Below are 22,268 nucleotides of genomic sequence, written 5' to 3'. Positions count from 1 at the left end.
GTATTGTTACGTGGATTTTTATCAGGCGCTGCACTTTTGTTTTAGACCATGTTATTGGCACTAGTATGTGTTAGTTGCTGTCATATGTTAACCGGTATTAAAGTGCGCCTGTTTATTATACTCCGCTCTCCTGCACTCTCCTGCACTTCGCCTCCCATATACAAGCCTTACAGATGAGAATACAGTGATTGACAGAGTCGAAAGCCTTGGCCAGGTCGATGAAGACGGCTACACAGTACTGTCTTTTATCGATGGAGGTTATGATATCGTTTAGTACCTTGAGCGTGGCTGAGGTGCACCCGTGACCAGCTCGGAAACCGGATTGCACAGCGGAGAAGGTGCAGAGCTGTTGGCCGAGGTTGGGGTAGCCAGGAACAAAGCATGGCCGGCCGTAGAGAAAAGCTTATTGAAATTCTCGATTATCATGGATTTATCAATGGTGACAGTGTTTCCTAGCTTCAGAGCAGTGGGCAGCTGGGAGGAGGTGCTCTTATTTTCCATGGACATTACAGTGTCCCAGAACTTTGTGGCGTTTGTGCTGCAGGATGCAAATTTCTGTTTCAAAAAGCTAGCCTTTGCTTTCCTAACTGACGGTGTGTATTGGTTCCTGACTTCCCTGAAAAGTTTCATATCGCGGAGACTATTCGATGCTAGTGCAGTACGCCACAGGATGTTTTTGTGCTAGAAAGGCCTGTTCGCAGAAGTGTTTTAGGGAGCGTTTGACAGTGATGAGGGGTGGTCATTTGACAGCGGACCCATAACGGATGCAGGCAATGAGGCAGTGATCGCTGAGATCCTGATTGAAAACAGCAGAGGTGTATTTGGAGGGCAAGGTGGTCAGGATAATATCTATGAGGGTGCCCATGTTTACGGATTTAGGGTTGTACCTGGTGGGTTCCTTGATAATTTGTGTGAGACTGAGGGCATCTAGCTTAGATTGTAGGACGGCCGGGGTGTTAAGCATATCCCAGTATAGGTCACCTAGCAGAACGAACTCTGAAGATAAATGGGGGGCAATCAATTCACATATGGTGTCCAGGGCACAGCTGGGCACACAGGGGGGGGGTCTATAACAGGCGACAACAGTGAGAGACTTATTTCTGGAGAGATTAATTAAAAAAATTAGAAGCTTGAACTGTTTGGGCATAGATCTGGAAAGTATGACAGAACTTTGCAGGCTAACTCCTCCCCCTTTGGCAGTTCCATCTTGATGGAAAATGTTGTAGTTGGGGATGGAAATCTCAGAATTTTTGGTAGCCTTCCTAAGCCAGGATTCAGACACGGCTAGGACATCAGGGTTGGCGGAGTGTGCTAAAGCAGTGAGTAAACAAACTTAGGGAGGAGGCTTCTGATATTAACATGCATGAAACCAAGGCTTTTACGGTTACAGAAGTCAACAAATGAGAGTGCCTGGGGACACACAGGGCCTGGATTAACCTCTACATCCCCCGAGGAACAGAAGAGGAGTAGGAGTAGGCTAAAGGCTAAAAAAACTGGTTGTCTAGTGCGTTGGGGACAGAGAATAAAAGGAGCAGATTTCTGGCCGTGGTAGAATAGATTCAGGGTACGTTGTGTAAGCTAATCTAAGTTTATCAATTTTAAAAGGCTAATTAATCATTCTAAAACCCTTTTGCAATTATGTTAGCACAGCTGAAAACTGTTGTTCTGATTAAAGAATCAATAAAACTGGCCTTCTTTAGAGTAGTTGAGTATCTGGAGCATCAGCACTTGTCGGTTCCATTACAGGCTCAAAATGGCCAGAAACAAAGGACTTTCTTCTGAAACTTATCAATCTATTCTTGTTCTGAAAAATGAAGGCTATTCCATACGAAAAATTGCCAAGAAACGGAAGATCTCGTACAACGCTGTGTACTACTCCCTTCACACAACAGCGCAAACTGGCCCTAACCAGAATAGAAAGAGGAGTGGGAGGCCTCGGTGCACAACTGAGTAGGAGGACAAGTAAATTAGAGGGTTTAGTTTGAGAAACAGACGCATTACAAGTACACAACTGGCAGCTTCATTAAATAGTACCTGCAAAACACCAGTCTCAACATCAGCAGTGAAGAGGCGACTCCAGGATGCTGGCCTTCTAGGCAGAATTCCTCTGTCCAGTGTCTGTGGTCTTTTGCCCATCTTAATCTTTTTTTTTTATTGGCCAGTCTGAAATATGGATTTTTTTCCTCAACTCTGCCTAGAAGGCCAGCATCCCTGAGTCGCCTCTTCACTGTTGACGTTGAGACTGGTGTTTTGCGGGTACTATTTAATGTAGCTGCCAGTTGAGGACTTGTGAGGCGTCTGTTTCTTAAACTAGACACTCTAATGTACTTGTCCACTTGCTCAGTTGTCCACAGGGGCCTCCCACTCCTTTCTATTCTGGTTAGAGACAGTTTGCGCTGTTTTATTGCTTCTGAAATCAGCACAACAGTTTTCAGCTGTGCTAACATAATTGCAAAAGGGTTTTGTAATGATCAATTAGCCTTTTAAAATTATAAACTTGGATTAGCTAACACAACGTGCCATTGGAATACAGGAGTGATGGTTGCTGATAATGGCCTCTGTACGCCTACGTAGATATTCCATAAAAAACTACCGTTTTCAGCTACAATAGTCATTTACAACATGAACAATGCCTACACTGTATTTCTGATGAATTTGTTATTTTAATAGACAAAAAAGTGCTTTTCTTTCAAAAACAAGGACATTTCTAAGTGAGCCCAAACTTTTGAACTGTTTTTGCAAATATATATATATATATATATATATATATATATATATATATATATATATATATATATATATATATATATATATACACACACACACACACACACACACACACACACACGTGTATATGTATGTATGTACAGTTGAAGTCGGAAGTTTTACATACACCTTAGCCAAATACATTTAAACTCAGTTTTTCACAACTCCTGACATTTAATCCTAGTAAAAATTCCCTGTCTTAGGTCAGTTAGGATCACCACTTCATTTTAAGAATGTGAAATGTCAGAATAATAGTGGAGAATAATTTATTTCAGCCATTATTTTTCTTTCATCACATTCCCAGTGTGTCAGAAGTTTACATACACTCAATTAGTATTTGGTAGCATTGCCTTTAAATTGTTAAACTTGGGTCAAACGTTTCAGGTAGCCTTCCACAAGCTTCCCACAATAAGTTGGGTGAATTTTGGCCCATTCCTCCTGACAGAGCTGGTGTAACTGAGTCAGGTTTGAAGGCCTCCTTCCTTTCACATGCTTTTTCAGTTCTGCCCACAAATGTTCTATAGGATTGAGGTCAGGGCTTTGTGATGGCCACTCCAATACCTTGACTTTGTTGTGATGGCCACTTTGTTGTGATGGCCACAACTTTGGAAGTATGCTTGGGGTCATTGTCCATTTGGAAGACCCATTTGCAACCAAACTTCCTGACTGATGTCTTGAGATGTTGCTTCAATATATCCACATCATTTGAAGTGCACCAGTCCCTCCTGCAGCAAAGCACCCCCAAAACATGATGCTGCCACCCCCGTGCTTCACGGTTGGGATGGTGTTCTTACGCTTGCAAGCCTCCCCCTTTTTCCTCCAAACATAACGATGATCATTATGACCAAATAGTTCTATTTTGGTTTCATCAGACCAGAGGACATTTCTCCAAAAAGTACGATCTTGGTCCCCATGTGCAGTTGCAAACCGTAGTCTGGCTTTTTATGGCGGTTTTGGAGCAGTGGCTTCTTCCTTGCTGAGCGGCCTTTCAGGTTATGTCGATATAGGACTCATTTTACTGTGGATATAGATACTTTCGTACCTGTTTCCTCCAGCATATTCACAAGGTCCTTTGCTGTTGTTCTGGGATTGATTTGCACTTTTCGCACCAAAGTACATTCATCTCTAGGAGACAGAATGTGTCTCCTTCCTGAGCAGTATGACGGCTGCATGGTCCCATGGGGTTTATACTTGCATACTATTGTTTGTACAAATGAACGTGGTACCTTCAGGCATTTGGAAATTGCTCCCAAGGATGAACCAGACTTGTGGAGGTCTCCAATGTTTTTTCTGAGGTCTTGGCTGATTTCTTTTGATGTCAAGCAAATAGGCACGGAGTTTGAAGGTAGGCCTTGAAATACATCCACAGGTACACCTCCAATTGACTCAAATTATGTCAATTAGCCTATCAGAAGCTTCTAAAGCCATGACATAATTTTCTGGAATTTTCCAAGCTGTTTAAAGACACAGTCATGCATACATACATACATACATACATACATACATACATACATACATACATACATACATACATACATACATACATACACACGCATCTTTTTAAAAATATATTTCCTTTATTACCCTCCAACCCTACCACCCCTCCCCCAATTGGAGCAATCTAGTGAACAACAACGCTTAGGCCTGTATTTCCAGCTTATACATACTATATAAATGTTATGGACACAGTCTATTTTACAATAGATTTATTTTGTTTGTTTTTAACTCTTGTAATTCCTCTACCCTCAACCTCTACCATACATTTATGATGTCCATCCGGTTTGATTTCTATTTGTCATATCTTTCAAACTGTGCTCTTTCAAAACATTTCTTAACCTATATACGTTTTACGGCACAGTATGTTTTAGTTATCTTGTTGTTATTAGTCCCAACCTTCAGCTCCATTCAACCCCTCCCATCTATCTCTTAACACCATTCATATTGGATTTCTATTTGCCATATATTTTTCAACTGTGCTGAGATGTTTCACAAAAGTTCTGAACCTTTATATTCTCATTCTTTCTACAGACTGTAAATTGAAAATAGAGCAGACATTTCCATATGTTTAAGTTAGCTGCATGTATGACATAAGTCCACCTGTGGTATTTATGATATCATTTACGAAGATTATACCTTTTTTTATACACTGCTCAAAAAAATAAAGGGAACACTTAAACAACACAATGTAACTCCAAGTCAATCACACTTCTGTGAAATCAAACTGTCCACTTAGGAAGCAACACTGATTGACAATAAATTTAACATGCTGTTGTGCAAATGGAATAGACAACAGGTGGAAATTATAGGCAATTAGCAAGACACCCCCAATAAAGGAGTGGTTCTGCAGGTGGTGACCACAGACCACTTCTCAGTTCCTATGCTTCCTGGCTGATGTTTTGGTCACTTTTGAATGCTGGCGGTGCTTTCACTCTAGTGGTAGCATGAGACGGAGTCTACAACCCACACAAGTGGCTCAGGTAGTGCAGCTCATCCAGGATGGCACATCAATGCGAGCTGTGGCAAGAAGGTTTGCTGTGTCTGTCAGCGTAGTGTCCAGAGCATGGAGGCACTACCAGGGACAGGCCAGTACATCAGGAGACGTGGAGGACGCCGTAGGAGGGCAACAACCCAGCAGCAGGACCGCTACCTCCGCCTTTGTGCAAGTAGGAGCAGGAGGAGCACTGCCAGAGCCCTGCAAAATGACCTCCAGCAGGCCACAAATGTGCATGTGTCTGCTCAAACGGTCAGAAACAGACTCCATGAGGGTGGTATGAGGGCCCGATGTCCACAGGTGGGGGTTGTGCTTACAGCCCAACACCGTGCAGGACGTTTGGCATTTGCCAGAGAACACCAAGATTGGCAAATTCGCCACTGGCGCCCTGTGCTCTTCACAGATGAAAGCAGGTTCACACTGAGCACATGTGACAGACGTGACAGAGTCTGGAGACGCCGTGGAGAACGTTCTGCTGCCTGCAACATCCTCCAGCATGACCGGTTTGGCGGTGGGTCAGTCATGGTGTGGGGTGGCATTTCTTTGGGGGGCCGCACAGCCCTCCATGTGCTCGCCAGAGGTAGCCTGACTGCCATTAGGTACCGAGATGAGATCCTCAGACCCCTTGTGAGACCATATACTGGTGCGGTTGGCCCTGGGTTCCTCCTAATGCAAGACAATGCTAGACCTCATGTGGCTGGAGTGTGTCAGCAGTTCCTACAAGAGGAAGGCATTGATGCTATGGACTGGCCCACCCGTTCCCCAGACCTGAATCCAATTGAGCACATCATGTCTCGCTCCATCCACCAATGCCACGTTGCACCAAAGACTGTCCAGGAGTTGGCGGATACTTTAGTCCAGGTCTGGGAGGAGATCCCTCAGGAGACCATCCGCCACCTCATCAGGAGCATGCCCAGGCATTGTAGGGAGGTCATACAGGCATGTGGAGGCCACACACACTACTGAGCCTCATTTTGACTTGTTTTAAGGACATTACATCAAAGTTCATCAGCCTGTAGTGTGGTTTTCCACTTTAATTTTGAATGTGACTCCAAATCCAGACCTCCATGGGTTGATAAATTGGATTTCCATTGATTATTTTTGTGTGATTTTGTTGTCAGCACATTCAACTACGTAAAGAAAAAAGTATTTAATAAGATTATTTCATTCATTCAGATCTAGGATGTGTTATTTTAGTGTTCCCTTTATTTTTTTGAGCAGTGTATATATTTAAAAAATTATGTTTTTTTTGATCAATTAGCATATTTGAGTTTAACCACAATATTTGTTGTATTATGTGTTCTGTCTTTTCTGGTGGATTAAATTGAAATTGCAACCAACTTTCTATGACTTGCTTTAAAATAGCGATATTTGGGAGATTATTTCCTTTTCAAATAACTGAAAGTGAAAGGTTGTAATCTGACTAAAGGGAAAAAAGCCTTTCTTGAACATAGGGTGAGACATTTTTACTAATCCGCTAGAGAACCAGCTTGGATTTAAGTATAACTTTTGTATGACTGAAACCTATAGTGAGAGGTCTAATGTTTTAATATTTAATATATATAATAATATATATAATATTCATTATATAAATAGGCCTGTTAAATTGTCTCGCTTGCCATTCCAAAATAAAATGTTCTATTTTTTCTCATATAATAAAAAAAACGGTTTGCTAGGTGTAAGCAAGACCATAAGCAAATAGGTAAACTGGAATATGACTAAAGAGTTAATCAGGGTGATTTTTCCACAAATAGAAAGGTATTTACCTTTCCATGGTAGCAAGATCTATTTTTGCTAACTTTCTATAAAAATGTATTGGAGTGAAATAATTTATTTTTTTCAGGATATGTATACCGAGTATATCCACATCACTATTAAACCATTTTATTGGTAAACTACATGGTAAAGTAAAAGTTTTTTTGTGATCCAATACGTAATATAGTACACATTGTCACATCCTGACCAGTATAAGGGGTTATTTGTTATTGTAGTTTGGTCAGGACGTGGCAGGGGGTATTTGTTTAGAGTGTTTCGGGGTTCGTTGAGCTATGTGTTTAGGTAGAGGGGTGTTTGTTTAGATTGTTCCGGGGTTTTTGGTTATGTTCTATGTTAGTATATATCTATGTTCCGGTCTAGTCTTTTTAGTTCTATGTTTAGGGTTATTGGATGGACCTTCAATTGGAGGCAGCTGTTCCTCGTTGCCTCTGATTGAAGGTCCTATATAGAGGGATGTTTTGTAATGGGTTTTGTGGGTAGTTGTTTTTGCACTGCTGTGTTTAGCCTGCAATACTGTGCGTTCGTTTTTCTTGTTTTGTCATTTAAGTGTTCTAATAAACGTTAAAATGAGCACTCAACCCGCTGCGCCTTGGTCTACTATATACGACGACCGTTACAGAACTTCCCACCACCAACGGACCAAGCAGCGGGCCCAGGAGGAGCAAGGATCCTGGGCCAGGGAGAGAAGAGAGTGGAGGACATCTTGGACATGGGAGGAGGTAATGGCAGGGGACAAGACCCTGCCATGGAAACAGGTGGAGACAGCGAGGGAGGAACGGTGAAAGTGGAGCGAAGAGCGGGCCCAACGAAGGAAGCACGAGAGGCACCCCCAAGAATAGTTTTTGGGGGGCACACGGGTAGTTTGGCTGGGCCAATGGTGAGCCCTAAGCCAACTCCCCGTGCTTATTATGGGGAGTGTATGGAGTGGAGAGTGCTGGAGTATGCGGAAGTGTGCACGATCTCGCCCATGTGCACGCACAGTCCGGTGCGAGCGATCCCAGCCCCTCGCAAGTGCCGTGCTAGAGTGGGCATCCAGCCTGGAAGGAGGATGCCTGCGTAGCGCATCTGGCCACCGGTGCGCCTCCTAGGCCCAGGCTACCCTACGCCTGCTCTACACACAGCAACCATCAGGCCTCTGCACAGCACAGTTCGCCCTGTGCCAGCACTCCGCTCGTGCAGGGCTGCTATTACCATCAGCCAGGACGGGTTGTGCAGAAGGTACGCTCCAGACCTCCAGTGCCTACTCATGGCCCGGTGTATCCAGTTCCTGCTCCTCGCACTAGCCCTGAGGTGCGTGTCTCCAGTCTGGTACCTCCACTACCAGCCCCACGCACCAGGCCTCCAGTGCGTCAGCCCAGTCTAGTACGTCCTGTTCCCGCTCCTCGCACTAGCCCTGAGGTGCGTGTCCCTAGTCTGGCGTCTCCAAAGCCAGCACCACGCACCAGGCCTCCAGTGCGTCAGCCCAGTCCAGTACGGCCTGTTCCCACTCCTCGCACTAGCCTTGGGGTGCGTGTCACCAGTCTGGTACCTCCACTACCAGCCCCACGCACCAGGCCTCCAGTGCGTCAGCCCAGTCCAGCTCGTCCTGCTCCTGCTCCTCGCACTAGCCCTGTGGTGCGTGTCCTTAGTCTGGCGCGTCCTAAGCCAGCCCCACGCATCAGGCCTTCAGTGCGCAGTCCCCGTCCAGAGATTCCGACGACAGTGCCTCGTCCAGAGTGTCCGGCGACAGTGCCTCGTCCAGAGTGTCCGGCGACAGTGCCCCGTCCAGAGTGTCCGGCGACAGTGCCCCGTCCAGAGTGTCCGGCGACAGTGCCCCGTCCAGAGTGTCCGGCGACAGTGCCCCGTCCAGAGTGTCCGGCGACAGTGCCCCGTCCAGAGTGTCCGGCGACAGTGCCCCGTCCAGAGTGTCCGGCGACAGTGCCCCGTCCAGAGTGTCCGGCGACAGTGCCCCGTCCAGAGTGTCCGGCGACAGTGCCCCGTCCAGAGTGTCCGGCGACAGTGCCCCGTCCAGAGCTTCTGGTGACAGTGCCCCGTAGAGAGACGGCCCACAGTCCGGAACCGAGAGAGACGGCCCACAGTCCGGAACCGAGAGAGACGGTCCGGAGCCGAGAGAGACGGCCCACAGTCCGGAGCCGAGAGAGACGGCCCACAGTCCGGAGCCGAGAGAGACGGCCCACAGTCCGGAGCCGAGAGAGACGGCCCACAGTCAGGAGCCGAGAGACACGGCCCACAGTCAGGAGCCGAGAGAGTCGCCCTACAGTCCGGAATCGGCGCAGCCAGAGTCGCCCTACAGTCCGGAATCGGCGCAGCCAGAGTCGCCCTACAGTCCGGAATCGGCGCAGCCAGAGTCGCCCTACAGTCCGGAATCGGCGCAGCCAGAGTTGCCCTTCAGCCCGAGGTCTCCAGCGACGCGCATCAGCCTGAGGTCTCCAGCAACGCACATCAGCCCGAGGTCTTCAGCGATGCGCCATAGCCCAGAGACTTCGGGAAGGGTAACAATTAATAAATATTTAGCGGGGTGGACAGGTTAGGTTGGGGAGTAAGGCCGGAGCCTGAGCCATCTCCATAGTAGATGGGTTGGGGGGGGGGGGGGTGTAGCACAAGAACCGTCGGTGACGGTGGCCACCCTCCCTTTAGTTTGGGTTTATTTTTATTTTGGGTTTATTGTTGTGTTTTGTGTAGGTGCATCCGGGGTCTGCACCTTTGGGGGGGGGGTACTGTCACGTCCTGACCAGTATAAGGGGTTATTTGTTATTGTAGTTTGGTCAGGACGTGGTAGGGGGTATTTGTTTAGAGTGTTTCGGGGTTTGTTGGGCTATGTGTTTAGGTAGAGGGGTGTTTGTTTAGATTGTTCTGGGGTTTTTGGTTATGTTCTATGTTAGTATATTTCTATGTTCTGGTCTAGTCTTTTTAGTTCTATGTTTAGGGTTATTGGATGGACCTTCAATTGGAGGCAGCTGTTCCTCGTTGCCTCTGATTGAAGGTCCTATATAGAGGGGTGTTTTGTAATGGGTTTTGTGGGAAGTTGTTTTTGCACTGCTGTGTTTAGCCTGCAATACTGTGCGTTCGTTCGTTTTGTCATTTAAGTGTTCTAATAAATGTTAAAATGAGCACTCAACCCGCTGCGCCTTGGTCTACTATATACAACGACCGTTACACACATCATAATTTGGTTGTAATCCAGAGAGGTTAGAAAAATTATCTGGCTGTGGAGGGATCCAAGTTGTGGATTTAAAAGAAAACATGAATCATTAGTGTACAATGACACCTTAGTTTTTAAGCCCTGTACTTCTAATCCATTGATATTATTGTTGGATCTGATTTTAATAGCTAATGTTTCGATGGCCATAATAAATAGATATGCCGATAGTGGATAACCTTGCTTTACTCCTCTTGACAGTTTAAAACTTTCTGAGAAGTAGCCATTAATTACAATTTTACACCTAGGGTTACTATACATTATTTTAACCCATTTTTATAAGAGATTCAGCCAAAATTGAAATGTTCCAGGCATTTATACATAAACTCCAGTTGTACTTTATCAGAAGCCTTTTCAAAGTCCGCTATGAATAGCAGGCCTGCTTTCCCAGATTTTTCATAGTGTTATATTGTTTCCAGTTGTCACGTCCTGGCCAGTATAACGGTTAATTGTTATTGTAGTTTGGTCAGGACGTGGCAGAGGGTATTTGGTTTATGTGGTTCGGGGTGGTGGTTTTTCTAAAAGGGGCATTTGATTTATGTATTCCGGGGTTTTTGGGCACTGTTCCTTGTTTATGTAATTCTATGTTTAGTCTAGGTAATCTGTTTCTATGTTGAGTTAATTGGGGTGGACTTCCAATTGAAGGCAGCTGTTTGGTGTTGCCTTTGATTGGAAGTCCTATATTAGTTGGGTGTGTTTGTCTGTGTATTGTGGGAGATTGTTTCGTGTTTAGCATGGACTGTCAGTAATTCGTGAGTTCGTTTTGTATGTTCACTTTGAGTCTATTAAATGTTCAAAATGAACTATCACAACTCTGCTGCATATTGGTCATCTTTTTCCGACGATGATTTCGCTATATCGTCAAACGACGAGGAAATCCCTGACACCAGTACTTGCCTTATATTATCTCCAATGTATCGTCCATGTAAAAAACCTGTCTGATTAGAATGAATAATGTCAGACAATACCTTTTTAATTCTATGCGCTATACATTTTGCGAGAATTTTTGCATCACACATGGAAGTTTAAGGGGCCTCCAATTCTTTATATTTCCCACTTGTATCCTGTTTCAGTAATAATGGAATCAGACCTTCTTGTTGAGTGTCTGATAATCTACCATTTACATAGGAGTGGTTAAAACATGCTAATAACGGTCCTCTGAGTATATAAAAAATTGGTATGCCATCTAGCGCTGGAGTTTTCCTGGACTTAAAGGCTTTAATTTCATCAAGAAGTTCCTCCTCTGTAATTTCACCTTCACATGTGTCTTTCTGTATGGCTATTCATTTTACATTATTTATAGAAAAAAAATCCATACAATTAGCTTCAGTTAGAGGAGATGGAGGAGACTGAAACGAAAACATATGCTTAAAGTACTTTGCTTCCTCTTTCAAAATATAATTTGGTGAATCATAGGTGACTGTCATTTGTAACAAGTTTCAGTAAACTCTTTTTAGTAGCATTTCTATGTTGAAGATTTTACTCGCTGTTTATTATCTATGCATAGTCCCTTTACCCCTACCTATATGTACAAATTACCTTAACTAACCTGTACCCCCTCACATTGACTCATTACCGGTACCCCCTGTATATAGCCTAATTATTGTTATTTTATTGTGTAACTTTATTTATATTTTTTACTTTAGTTTATTTAGTAAATATTTCCTTAACTCTATTTTCTTAACTGCATTGTTGGTTAAGGGCTTGTAAGTAAGCATTTCACGGTAAGGTACCTGTTGTATTCGGGGCATGTGACAAATACAATTTGATTTGATAATCAAAAAGACATGCTTCTTCTCTTGCAAACTCAACATGGCTTTGTGATTCTGTCTTTAGTCATTTACAGAACCGTTGTCTGTATGCCTCTGTTACCAACTCGTAAGCCCGAAGGAAAGCAGCTTTAACACTGTCATAATCTGAACTCTGGTCAAGAATTAAAGCTGCGTACACTTGCGGAGCTTTTCCCAAAAGAACACATTGGAGGAGCAGTGACCAAATATCTCACAGCCATTTTAGGGATGTGGCAATCAGCTCAAACAGAGTAAAATACACATCCACCTCCTTTTCGTTGAAAGGCGGTACAAGTCGGCTGTTTTGACCAAGATCAAACTCTGTTGAGGGTGCAGGATGGCCTGACTGGATTTGGAGTGCTTCCAGATCGAACTCCCTTTGTCGCGCTGCCAGCTCCATCTCTTTCAATCAAATGGCATGCGCATGTTATTCTTGTTCTAGTCTGGTTGCACGTTCTCATTCTTGTTGTTTGGCTGCACGCTCATTTTGTCTTTCCCTGTGCTCCAACTTTAATTTCTGTTGTTCAAGCTCAAATCTTTGTTGCTCCAACTTTGCAATTAGTTCTAACTCCCTTAATAGCACCTCTACGGGATGTACTCTACTACCCATAGCACCCTTTTCATCAGCCTCTCTCGCCAAGAGGATTTCCTCCTCCACCAAAGCAGTACCAATAAACTCTGCCTACTGCTTTTGGACTGTCAGATTCGGCTTTGTACGTTTATCTACCACCTCCCATGTAGGGTTTTCCACAAATGCTTCCAGCTTAAAGTCCATGGCTTTATGTTTATTTACAAGCCTGTGTTATTATGCAACTATCAAAATGATTCCACCAATCTTATAACTCCTCTGGGTAGAAACTCTACCACAAAAGTGTATTTTGAACACTCAAATATCTGGGCACAGCACATACTCATGGGAAACAAGGTCCCGGATGAGCCCCCATTTTGTTATGTTCCCCAGCTAGAAAACCAAATAATGTTGCTCAAACTGAAGGGGGAACTAACGAAGAGTCACTGACAACAGTTGGGGTTTTAGGAGGGGTTCTAAAAGACACTCATGGGGGTGTCCACTGAAAGTTGACTACTGTAGCAACAACAACTGGAACCTAAAAGACACCCCCCGTGAGTGCCCACTAAATTTGCCCACTAAGAAGCAAACAAAAGAAAACCCCACACCAAACTTAAAGACAGGAAGCAAACCAAAATGGTGGAGCAAAACAAAATCAGAAAAAGTATTTGCTTGTCTAGAAATCTAAATAGGGCGAGCCAACTAAAGGTGTTAACCCTCCGCATCTATCAAGACAACTGGAGAACTGGGCCAGCCACTCTTAAATAGCATCTGGGCCAGCACAGGTGAAACACCTTCCCACTATTGAGATGGCAACCAGCCCAGGAATAACACATACTGACTAACGAGGTGACACCAATTGTTGCGCCCTACGTGCTAATGAGCTATATGGGCTAAAAGTTCAACCTCAAAACATAAATGGAAAAACCCAAACCTGTAACAACACAACAATGTAAATCACAAGCAATACAACAAGAAACAACTATTGGGGACGAGCGCATTCGGGAAACTATTTAGACGGAAAGTATTTAGACACCTTGACTTTTTCCACATTTTGTTATGTTATAGCCTTATTCTAAAATGGATTAAATTGTTTCCTCAATCGACACACAATACACAATAAATGTGATATTTCAGTTTTTTATTTTGAATACATTCGCTAAAATCTCTAAAAACATGTTTTTGCTTTGTCATTATGGGGTATGGTGTGTATATTGATGAGGGGAAAAAAACGATTTAAACAATTTTACAATAAGGCTGTAACGTAACATTTGGAAAAAGTCAAGGGCTCTGTACACTTTTCGAATGCACTGTACAATCCATTGGATAAGGAACATTTCATACAGTTCAGATAAATGAGAGTGGGGGGGGGGGTTGAGCAGAGTTATTTGTTTAACTGATACTGGTGGGGACATTTCTGGACATAACATCTGTATCGTGGCCTGCATCCCACTGCTGACTTGCTTCTGAAGCTAAGCAGGGTTGGTCCTGGATGGGAGACCAGATGCTGCTGGAAGTGGTGTTGGAGGGCCAGTAGTCCGCACCCTTTCGTCTGGTCTAAACAAATATCCCAATGCCCCAGGGCAGTGATTGGGGACATTTCCCTGTGTAGGGTGCTGTCTTTTGGATGGGACGTTAAACGGTTGTCCTGACTCTTTGTGGTCACTAAAAGATCCCATGGCATTTATTGTAAGAGTAGGGGTGTTAACCCCGGTGTCCTGGATAAATTCCCAATCTGGCTCTCATACCATCACAGTCACCTAATCATCCCAAGTTTACAATTGGCTCATTCATCCCCCCTCCTATAACTGTTCCCCATGTCATTGCTGTAAATGAGAATGTGTTCTCAAGTCAACTTACCTGGTAAAAAAAGTCAGAGCTGGTAGGGTACTCCTGGTTGAGTGGGTATGTGAGCTCGGTGGCAATCCTTACTGTCGTCCGGTACACAGTAGAGTATTACTTTATATTGTATTTGGCTTAGATTTTTTTATATGGGTACAGGAGAGAGAGTAGCCAACTCTGTGTGATAATTTGTGTTTTATGCTTTAAGATTAGCCCAGTATTTGTTATTTATTAGTTATTCTTTTTTAAAGTAATTTTCTAATGGTTGGAGATATGCACAGCTTCCTTCACGTTGCTGTGTTTGGTTGATTTCAGCGTCATGAGTAAGCCTAAAGGATTTCAGTGGTGGTTTAGAATGTTTTTAATTGTCCCTTAAAGAGACCTGTCCCTTACATGGATTCTCCTGTACGTTTCTATACTTTTTAGCCAGTAGTTCTTAAAGTAGAGCTCACGAGCCAAAAGTGGTCCCCGAAAATTGTGTACTACATCACATATGTGCAGATATGTGCACCACGTCATTGCTCTCTCCCTCTGCTGTGTGTGCATCATGCTAGCTGTTACTCAAATGAAGAGAGGCTGAAGCTCATCGACTGGAACTCAAATTGCTAGGGGGCTGGCCTTGAGGTAATACAGTTATTCTGCTCATAGATCATGACAAAACCCCATGCACAAAGAAAGGTCCATATATAAATGACTGGCCTGCATATAGCCCTGACATCAACCCCATCGAACACCTTTGGGATGAATTGGAACACTGACTGCAAGCCAGACCTAGTCGTCCAACATCAGTACTCAACCTCACTAATGCTCTTTTGGCTGAATGGAAGCAAGTCCCCACAGCAATGTTCCAACATCTAGTAGAAAGTCTTCCCAGAAGAGTGAAGGCTGTTAAAGCAGCAAAGGGGGGGACCAACCCCATATTAATACCCATGATTTTGGAATGAGATGTTCGACGAGCAGATCTCCACATACTTTTGGTCATGTAGTGTATATTAAAGTGTGTGTGTGTGTGTGTGTATGGGCCCGTACCTGTTGGTGGCTGGGGAAGCTTCTCATGGCTTCCAGCACCTGATGCACAACTGCGCTGAGCAGGGGGTGGGGCATGCCCACAGCCATGTCCTGATTGGTCAGGTTGAAGACACAGGCTGAGGCCACCAGCTGGACATGGAGAGACTCTGAGTAGTTCTGCATCCCTCCCAACACCAGCTACAGAAAGGAGAGAAGGGTACCTACATAAGGACTTCATAACACATTCATGACCCATACATAACACATGTATAAGCAGTACATAAGCTTTTTGTATAAATGCTTATGTCAACAACCACAATTTCAGCCATTTCATATGCAGACATATTCCGATCGTTACCTTCAGGATGTCTGGTCTGGTCTGGTCGTACATGTCGTTAGTCAGCTGGTAGAGATGGACCAGGGCCTCGCGTGTGAAACACTCTCTCTCTCTGTACCTCCTCAGAGATTCACAGATCTGTTTCTCATTGGCCTCGCCGGTCACCTGGAAGACAAACACAAGAAGATTATTCGTCAGTCACTTACTCCTCATTCCTCTGCACATATCTGATAGGCCTGGATAGGTCATAGCTGAAACTACTGCTTACACCTTCACAGCTGTCTCAGATCCACCAAAGCAAGTAAATGACAGCAGGAAGTAGGAGGCATTTTTTGTAATGAACAATAAAATCCCCCCCAGGCGGTCAGCTCACCTTTAAGTTGTCCTTCCCAGACAGAACGTCACAGGAGCCAGCCCCAGTAGCCAGAAGCCCCAGGAACAAAAGCCCTCTCCTCCCCTCGACGAAGGCTGTGACCGTCCCTTCAGTCACCTTCTTCCTTCCAGACACATCCAGAGACACAAGTGCTGGGAGAATCCCAGAACCCCCCTCCAGAAGCAGCCTCACCGCTTCATCCCCCTCCCCCCCTTCGTCATTCTCTGCGGATGGCGGTGCAGAGGCGAAGCGGTCGTCAGAGAGGTCCAGGTGCCTGAGGGCGTGGAGCTGGCTAAGGATGGAGATCACCCTGGCGGGTGACATGTCCAGCTGCCTCAGCCCGTGGGCAGTCAGGGATCTCAGGGTAAGCCGGCAACCCAGCAGGGCGCTCAGCTCCGTGACGGGGGTGCTGGAGATGTCCAGGACCTCTAGCCGTGGGAGAGTACAGATGTCCTCGAGGAAGGGGTCTGTGAGGTCTGTGTTGGCCAGGTTGAGTGTCCTCAGGCCCTGCAGAGAGCTGAAGCCCACCTGCTCTTCCTCCACCTCCAGGGACGTCCAGCCGAACTGGAGCCTGCTCAGTGTGAGCTTCTGCAGGCTGGCTCTGCACTCCGGGTTGGAGGCCAGGCCTGAGAGGATGTGGGCACCAGTGAGGCCCCCAGGGACCCCGGAAGCATCCAGCTCCTGCAGCCGGTGAGGGCAGAGTGCCAGACGGAAGGCCTCTGCAGAGAGGGGGGAGGAGCGGACACAAGCTCTGCGCAGACGAAGTTGTTCACAGCTGCGGAAGATACCGACTGTTCTATCGTTTAGCGTGCCTAGGGGATGAAAAAAGACGTGAAAATGTGAGGTAAGGCTGAAATGTGGACGAGAACAGTGATGACCAGGAGGTTGACACAACAATATCTTGTTTTAAAAAATTACGTAATATCAACCCATTGTATAGAAATTCCCTTCTTTAAACCCATAGAAGGTTTGTTAACCATTACATTTATTTAATACCATTTGTGTGTGTTTTGTTGTTGAACATTCTCTGGCGCCCTCCCTCCCTACTCACCCTGGGCAGCCATCTTGTGCAGTAGCTGATCAGCCATTTCCTGTGGGAGCAGTGGGGCCCAGCTGAGCCTCAGGGAGCCGTCTGGTTGCGTACTGCAGAGGGAGTCCAGGCTGAGACACACCTGGGCCAGACACAGCTCAGACAGGGCCACGGGACAGGACTCCTCAGCCTGCAGTCAAACACAGCTGGCTTTGGTTCTGCAGTGCATGACATTGCACCTGATGCAACCACATTTGACATGAATGGATACTTGGTATGTTTCATTTCCATACAGCAATGATAAATGGATGAAAAATGATTAGGCTTTTAGGTACCTGAATCTGTCACTCTGTTTGAAGTGTTTTGTAAGCTAAATAGTTTTCAGAATAAACCTTTTACTCAATCAATATTTGATAACTCAAAACTTGTAAAATGTGTAAATATATATATATATATTCAACAAGTACTTAGTTATGACTTTCTCATGTCGAAACAACGAGAGTACGTTCGGAGCCACTGACACTGTGAGTGACACAGTAGGATATGCGATTGCGACATGGCTTGTTTCTAAATTTAACCAGAATAGAGTAATGGCGCATTAGTTAGTCCTTTTAAATCACCCTCTAATCCTACAGATCTCTTGACCAACCAAGGTGAACAAAAGCAATGCCCTTGCTATTTTACTATTTGACAGAGACAGCAAGGCAATACGAAAAGGAACTGGGAAGGGGGTAGCCTAATAACTCACTCACCATTTTTTTTTAAATACAAATATTTCCCATCACTTTGCAATATCAAATGACTTTCAGAACAAGCATTGTGGTTCAAATTGCAAGACTATCTTCTGTCGTGGATATGCACATGTATATTCCGTTCTTTTTCCGTCAGTTGGCATTGGTAAAATCAAGCTGCAAAGTACAGTGTCTACTGCTAGTCAAATTACTGTTGATACAGCGACAGCAGTTGATCGATAGTTAACGGTTTGTAACTCCAGAGCTCCACGATGTAGAACCCATAGAAATAGTTGATCCACGAGCCGTCGTACTGTAATACCACTTTGTAATTGGTCGGCAGAAGTCAAATGTCATCCAATGGCAACTTCTCTTTCAAGCAGGTGCTATTCCTCTATAACGTTCTATGATACATCATGATCGATTAAATGGCATTTGATTTGCATTCGATAATAAAATACACAATAATTTAGTCTTTGACATTTTAGTACATTTAACTTAGTTTGTAGCAATCTTTGACATTTTTTGAAGAAGGGATTAGTAACTAGTTTTGCCACAAGGAGGGGCCACTGGCCTCGGGAAAAATAATACCGGTAAACTACTGTTGATTCCCCTTCATGACTGCTAAAAGATGCTCAGTTGCTCCCAATACATAACTTCAAGAACTGTCTCTTTGTTGAAGATTTTAAATGAACAATATTACATCTAGAAATACTCTCCCACATCCTTTAATTGTGTTGGGTTTAGAATATTATATCAAATAATTTAGATTTAAGTGTTCCAAGGTGGTTGGATGAATATATGCACTGGGTGGAGATGTCAGTTTACTATAATATCACTTCTCATAAAATAATTATACAATTAGATTTTTCTATGGCTCCCCTTAACCCCTTTGGTGCTGTTCCCTTGACTTTCAGCTCCAGCAGCAGCAGTAGCCTAACCCCTAATTCAGCACATTAGCTCATGAGTTTTCCTCTCCAGGCCAGGGCTGGCCCATAAGGCCCACACTGTTGTTTTCCAGACTTAACTAGTCCATAAAATCAGCTGAGCGCTGAGCAGGAGGGCAGTATTGGGTCTATTACCAGGGGCCAAACAGACATCTTGCCCCAAATTTGAGTCCTTCCTATTATGTCACACTTTAAGTAGTCAAATTTGGGGCAGGCAGACACATAAGCCACTCCCAAGTGACAAAGCTGGTGGGGGGGATTGGCAAAAGAGAGAAAAATGATTTATCTATCTAGAATCTAGAATCATCTACAAATGCATGCCACACTTTGGTTGATGAGGGAGCAAACACAATACCTATGTTTAAGGACATAGGGACTGTGGAAAGCTCTTGCTGACAACTGATATCCTCTGAAGGACAGCTAATAGACGTCTAATAGACTAAATACCTGCTAAACTACAGCTGAAACTTGGTTTTAAGATTTAAGACAGCCCTTTTCATGGCTCAAGTCTCACTTTTATTTGTTATCCCTGGATTCGTTTTCTGTGCTCAGATTTGCTCTTGTGTGCTATTAAAATAAATTTCATTAAGCCTTGGCAAAGGCTCCTGTGTTTCACGTCTCACTGAAATACCATACCACGTTTTAGAGTTATTTGAATGAGAGAGGCAAACTCCTCCAGCTGCCTTTGATCCAGTGAGACTTTACAGCTCTCACTGGTGACGATCAATCTAAAAACGTTATGTCTTAGTGGAGGAGTTACTTATCTCAACTGGCTCAGTTCAGACTCCAGACAGACATGAGCTCTATTAGCTAAATGGTTCTATTTTTATTCAGGGTTATTTTTTTCTCATCTGTATGGTTTTGCATCCCTGGTTAATATCATTAGCTGGTTGTGGGTGTGTTGTGACACGTTTGAGGACTGCGTTGGTAGGGATAGATAAATGGACCTCTATGGAGATTCCCAACAGTGTATGTCTCTCTGAGCAATTGTCGTCATCAGGAACCTGGTGGTTGAAGGTTCCACACATTTTTTCCGAAAGTCTTCCGAGTTTAGCACCGTCATGGTGGTCAAAGACTCCTTTCACCCCTGATGATCCCACAGAGGACCACCAGCCGTCCCCAGAGCCAGGCTGTGGCCAGTGCCTGAGTGTGGTCTCCTCACTGGGGCCAAAGATCTCACCTTCTCCCTTCCAGCTCCTGCATTGGTGGCTCTCTTGTCGGAGGGCGGCAGGTGTGTGGCTAACTGGCTATGTAAAGTTTGAGGGTTTATAGTGCAGACAGAGTGACGGGAAGACTCAGGGTGGATCCACTGCGTGTGTTTTACATAAATGGCGGACGTGAGCACACACACACACACACACACACACACACACACACACACACACACACACACACACACACACACACACACACACACACAAATGTAATACAGTGATTTTAATAGTAGTGTAGGCAAGGGAATCGGAGCATTTTAACAGCTGCAGAAAGAGCTCTATGTGGTCGGTCCATCTCTCTCCACCACCCTCCTTCATACATAGTTACACACCTTTAAGAGAGGCCCCAGCGCCATCCAATGCAAATATTAGAGAATCTGTAAAGAATGTACCTCAGGCCTCCGGTGGAAAACTCTTTCTCTCTTCCCCACTGTACCATAACATAGCACACGGCCCACAAAAAGACTCAAGCCATGCAAATCAGTTGAGGGACAGAAAGTCTCATACTAATGAATGTACGCTAGATCATATTAATTCTCAATCGGCTTATACGTATAGACCACTGACATCTTTCCTTTTCTCACATAAAGAGAATGACCTTGGATGACCTCTTTTAGCCGTCCTCTCCCTAGTTGTCTCCCTAGTTAATAAGCTGCTGAATTGTTCAATTTTGCCCATTACAAGCAAAGTGTCCAAAGTCAACTGTTCCAATAGGCTTTTAAGGTCTCAGTAATTGTTGTAATAGTTAGTGTGTGTGAACATGTTTAATTGGCTCAGTTTTATAAACATGCCTTTAAAACAGTAAATACAGTTATGTTTTGTTTCTTCCAACTGGTTTCTTTATGTCACTTTTATATTAAACCCTGATGATTGGGCGTGTGCTGTTTAGTCTCTGGCTGTAGTGTATAGTAGTTATATAATACTATGTATCAATGATTCTTCAGACCAACGTGATATCATAGGAAAATGTCATCCTGGCAAGTTTTAGCAAAAAGGTCAAATGTCACAGTAGCTGATGTTTTTCTCAATACAATGTAATCAATGAGAAAATATGTGTGTCATGGGTTTGATGTTTTTCTAAGTACATTGCAGTCAATGTGAATAGATGTGCCACAGGGTTGATCTCTTGTCTGTCTCTCTCTCATTCTCTTCTTTCTCTCCACTTCTTTCACCCCCTTTCCTTCTCTTTTACCCTCTCTGTCTCTCTCTCTCCCCCTCCTTCTTTACCTTCCTCCACCTCCTCTCATCTCTTTCTCCCTTCTCTCTCCTTCCTCTCTCACCTCGTCCCTCCTTCACCCTCTCCCCCTCTCTCTCCCCTTCCCTCACTCTCCCCCTTCTCTCTGTCCTTCCCCCCTCCATTCTCTCTACCTCCTTCTTTCCCTGCCTCCCCCTCCTCTACTCTCTCTATCCCCTCTCTCTCTCCCTCCTCTCCCTCCCCATTGCTCCTTCACCTCTCTCTCTCTCCCCCCTCTTTCCCCCTTTCACTCTCCCCCCTTCTTTCTCTGCCTCCCCCTGCTCTCATCTCTCTCTCTCTCCCTCACTCCCACAAACAGACAGACATACTCCGACAAACAGACAGACATACTCCCACAAACAGACAGACATACTCCGACAAACAGACAGACATACTCCCACAAACAGACAGACATACTCCGACAAACAGCCACAGACATGCAGACAGACTTGCAGGCAGATACAGACAGTTTCAAGTGAATAAGAATGAATTCAAGAATTCATAACAAGGCTCTTAGTTTCTAGAACTGCAAGACCATTGTGTTCAATGGAGGTCAAAAATGCTTTTGGGTCTATTAACTTCAAAGTTCATAGGCCGGGTCCCGCGGTCACAAATTATCTACAATTTGGGAAGATTAAACCGCCCATAAGACCCCAATTAAGTCACTTTCTGTCAAATCTGAAATTTAATGTATGGCCCCTAGGGACTTTCCTTAACAATGCAAATCTTTACATTAAGAATAGAACGTTCTAGAGGATGGAAGACAGTGTTTTTGTGTAACTGCAGGAAGAGAATAAAGGACAATGTTGAGGATTAATTAAGACACTCCCTGTTGCCACAGGAAGCTGAACCTCAACACAGGGCATCTCTATAAGGTCACGATTGGTTGTGTGCAAAGACGGTTAGCTAGCTCAATCACGGGGGCGTCATGGTTATGTGAGGGCTGTAGGTAATGCTTTTCT

General features: G+C 44.5%; 1 protein-coding gene across 1 annotated transcript in view; it reads right to left on the bottom strand.

Annotated features, from left to right (window-relative positions):
• zyg11l (zyg-11 family member, cell cycle regulator, like) overlaps nt 1–18,255 on the bottom strand; it is a 32,021-nt gene extending 13,766 nt beyond the window's left edge. Inside the window, exons 1-5 of the mRNA XM_029705339.1 lie at nt 17,933–18,255; nt 17,202–17,370; nt 16,151–16,962; nt 15,799–15,942; nt 15,462–15,638 (exon numbers count right to left, since the gene is read on the bottom strand). Of these exons, the coding sequence (XP_029561199.1) occupies nt 15,462–15,638; nt 15,799–15,942; nt 16,151–16,962; nt 17,202–17,370; nt 17,933–17,935 (1,305 nt within the window). The 5' untranslated portion in view covers nt 17,936–18,255. The remainder of the gene's footprint in view (nt 1–15,461; nt 15,639–15,798; nt 15,943–16,150; nt 16,963–17,201; nt 17,371–17,932) is intronic.
• Between the last annotated feature and the right edge of the window lie 4,013 nt (nt 18,256–22,268).

The sequence above is a fragment of the Salmo trutta genome, chromosome 21 (assembly GCF_901001165.1).
Source record: "Salmo trutta chromosome 21, fSalTru1.1, whole genome shotgun sequence".
In the NCBI taxonomy this organism is placed as follows: Eukaryota; Metazoa; Chordata; class Actinopteri; order Salmoniformes; family Salmonidae; genus Salmo; species Salmo trutta.
The sequence above is the reverse complement of the archived record's forward strand: the minus strand, read 5'-3'. Positions and strand labels throughout refer to the sequence as shown.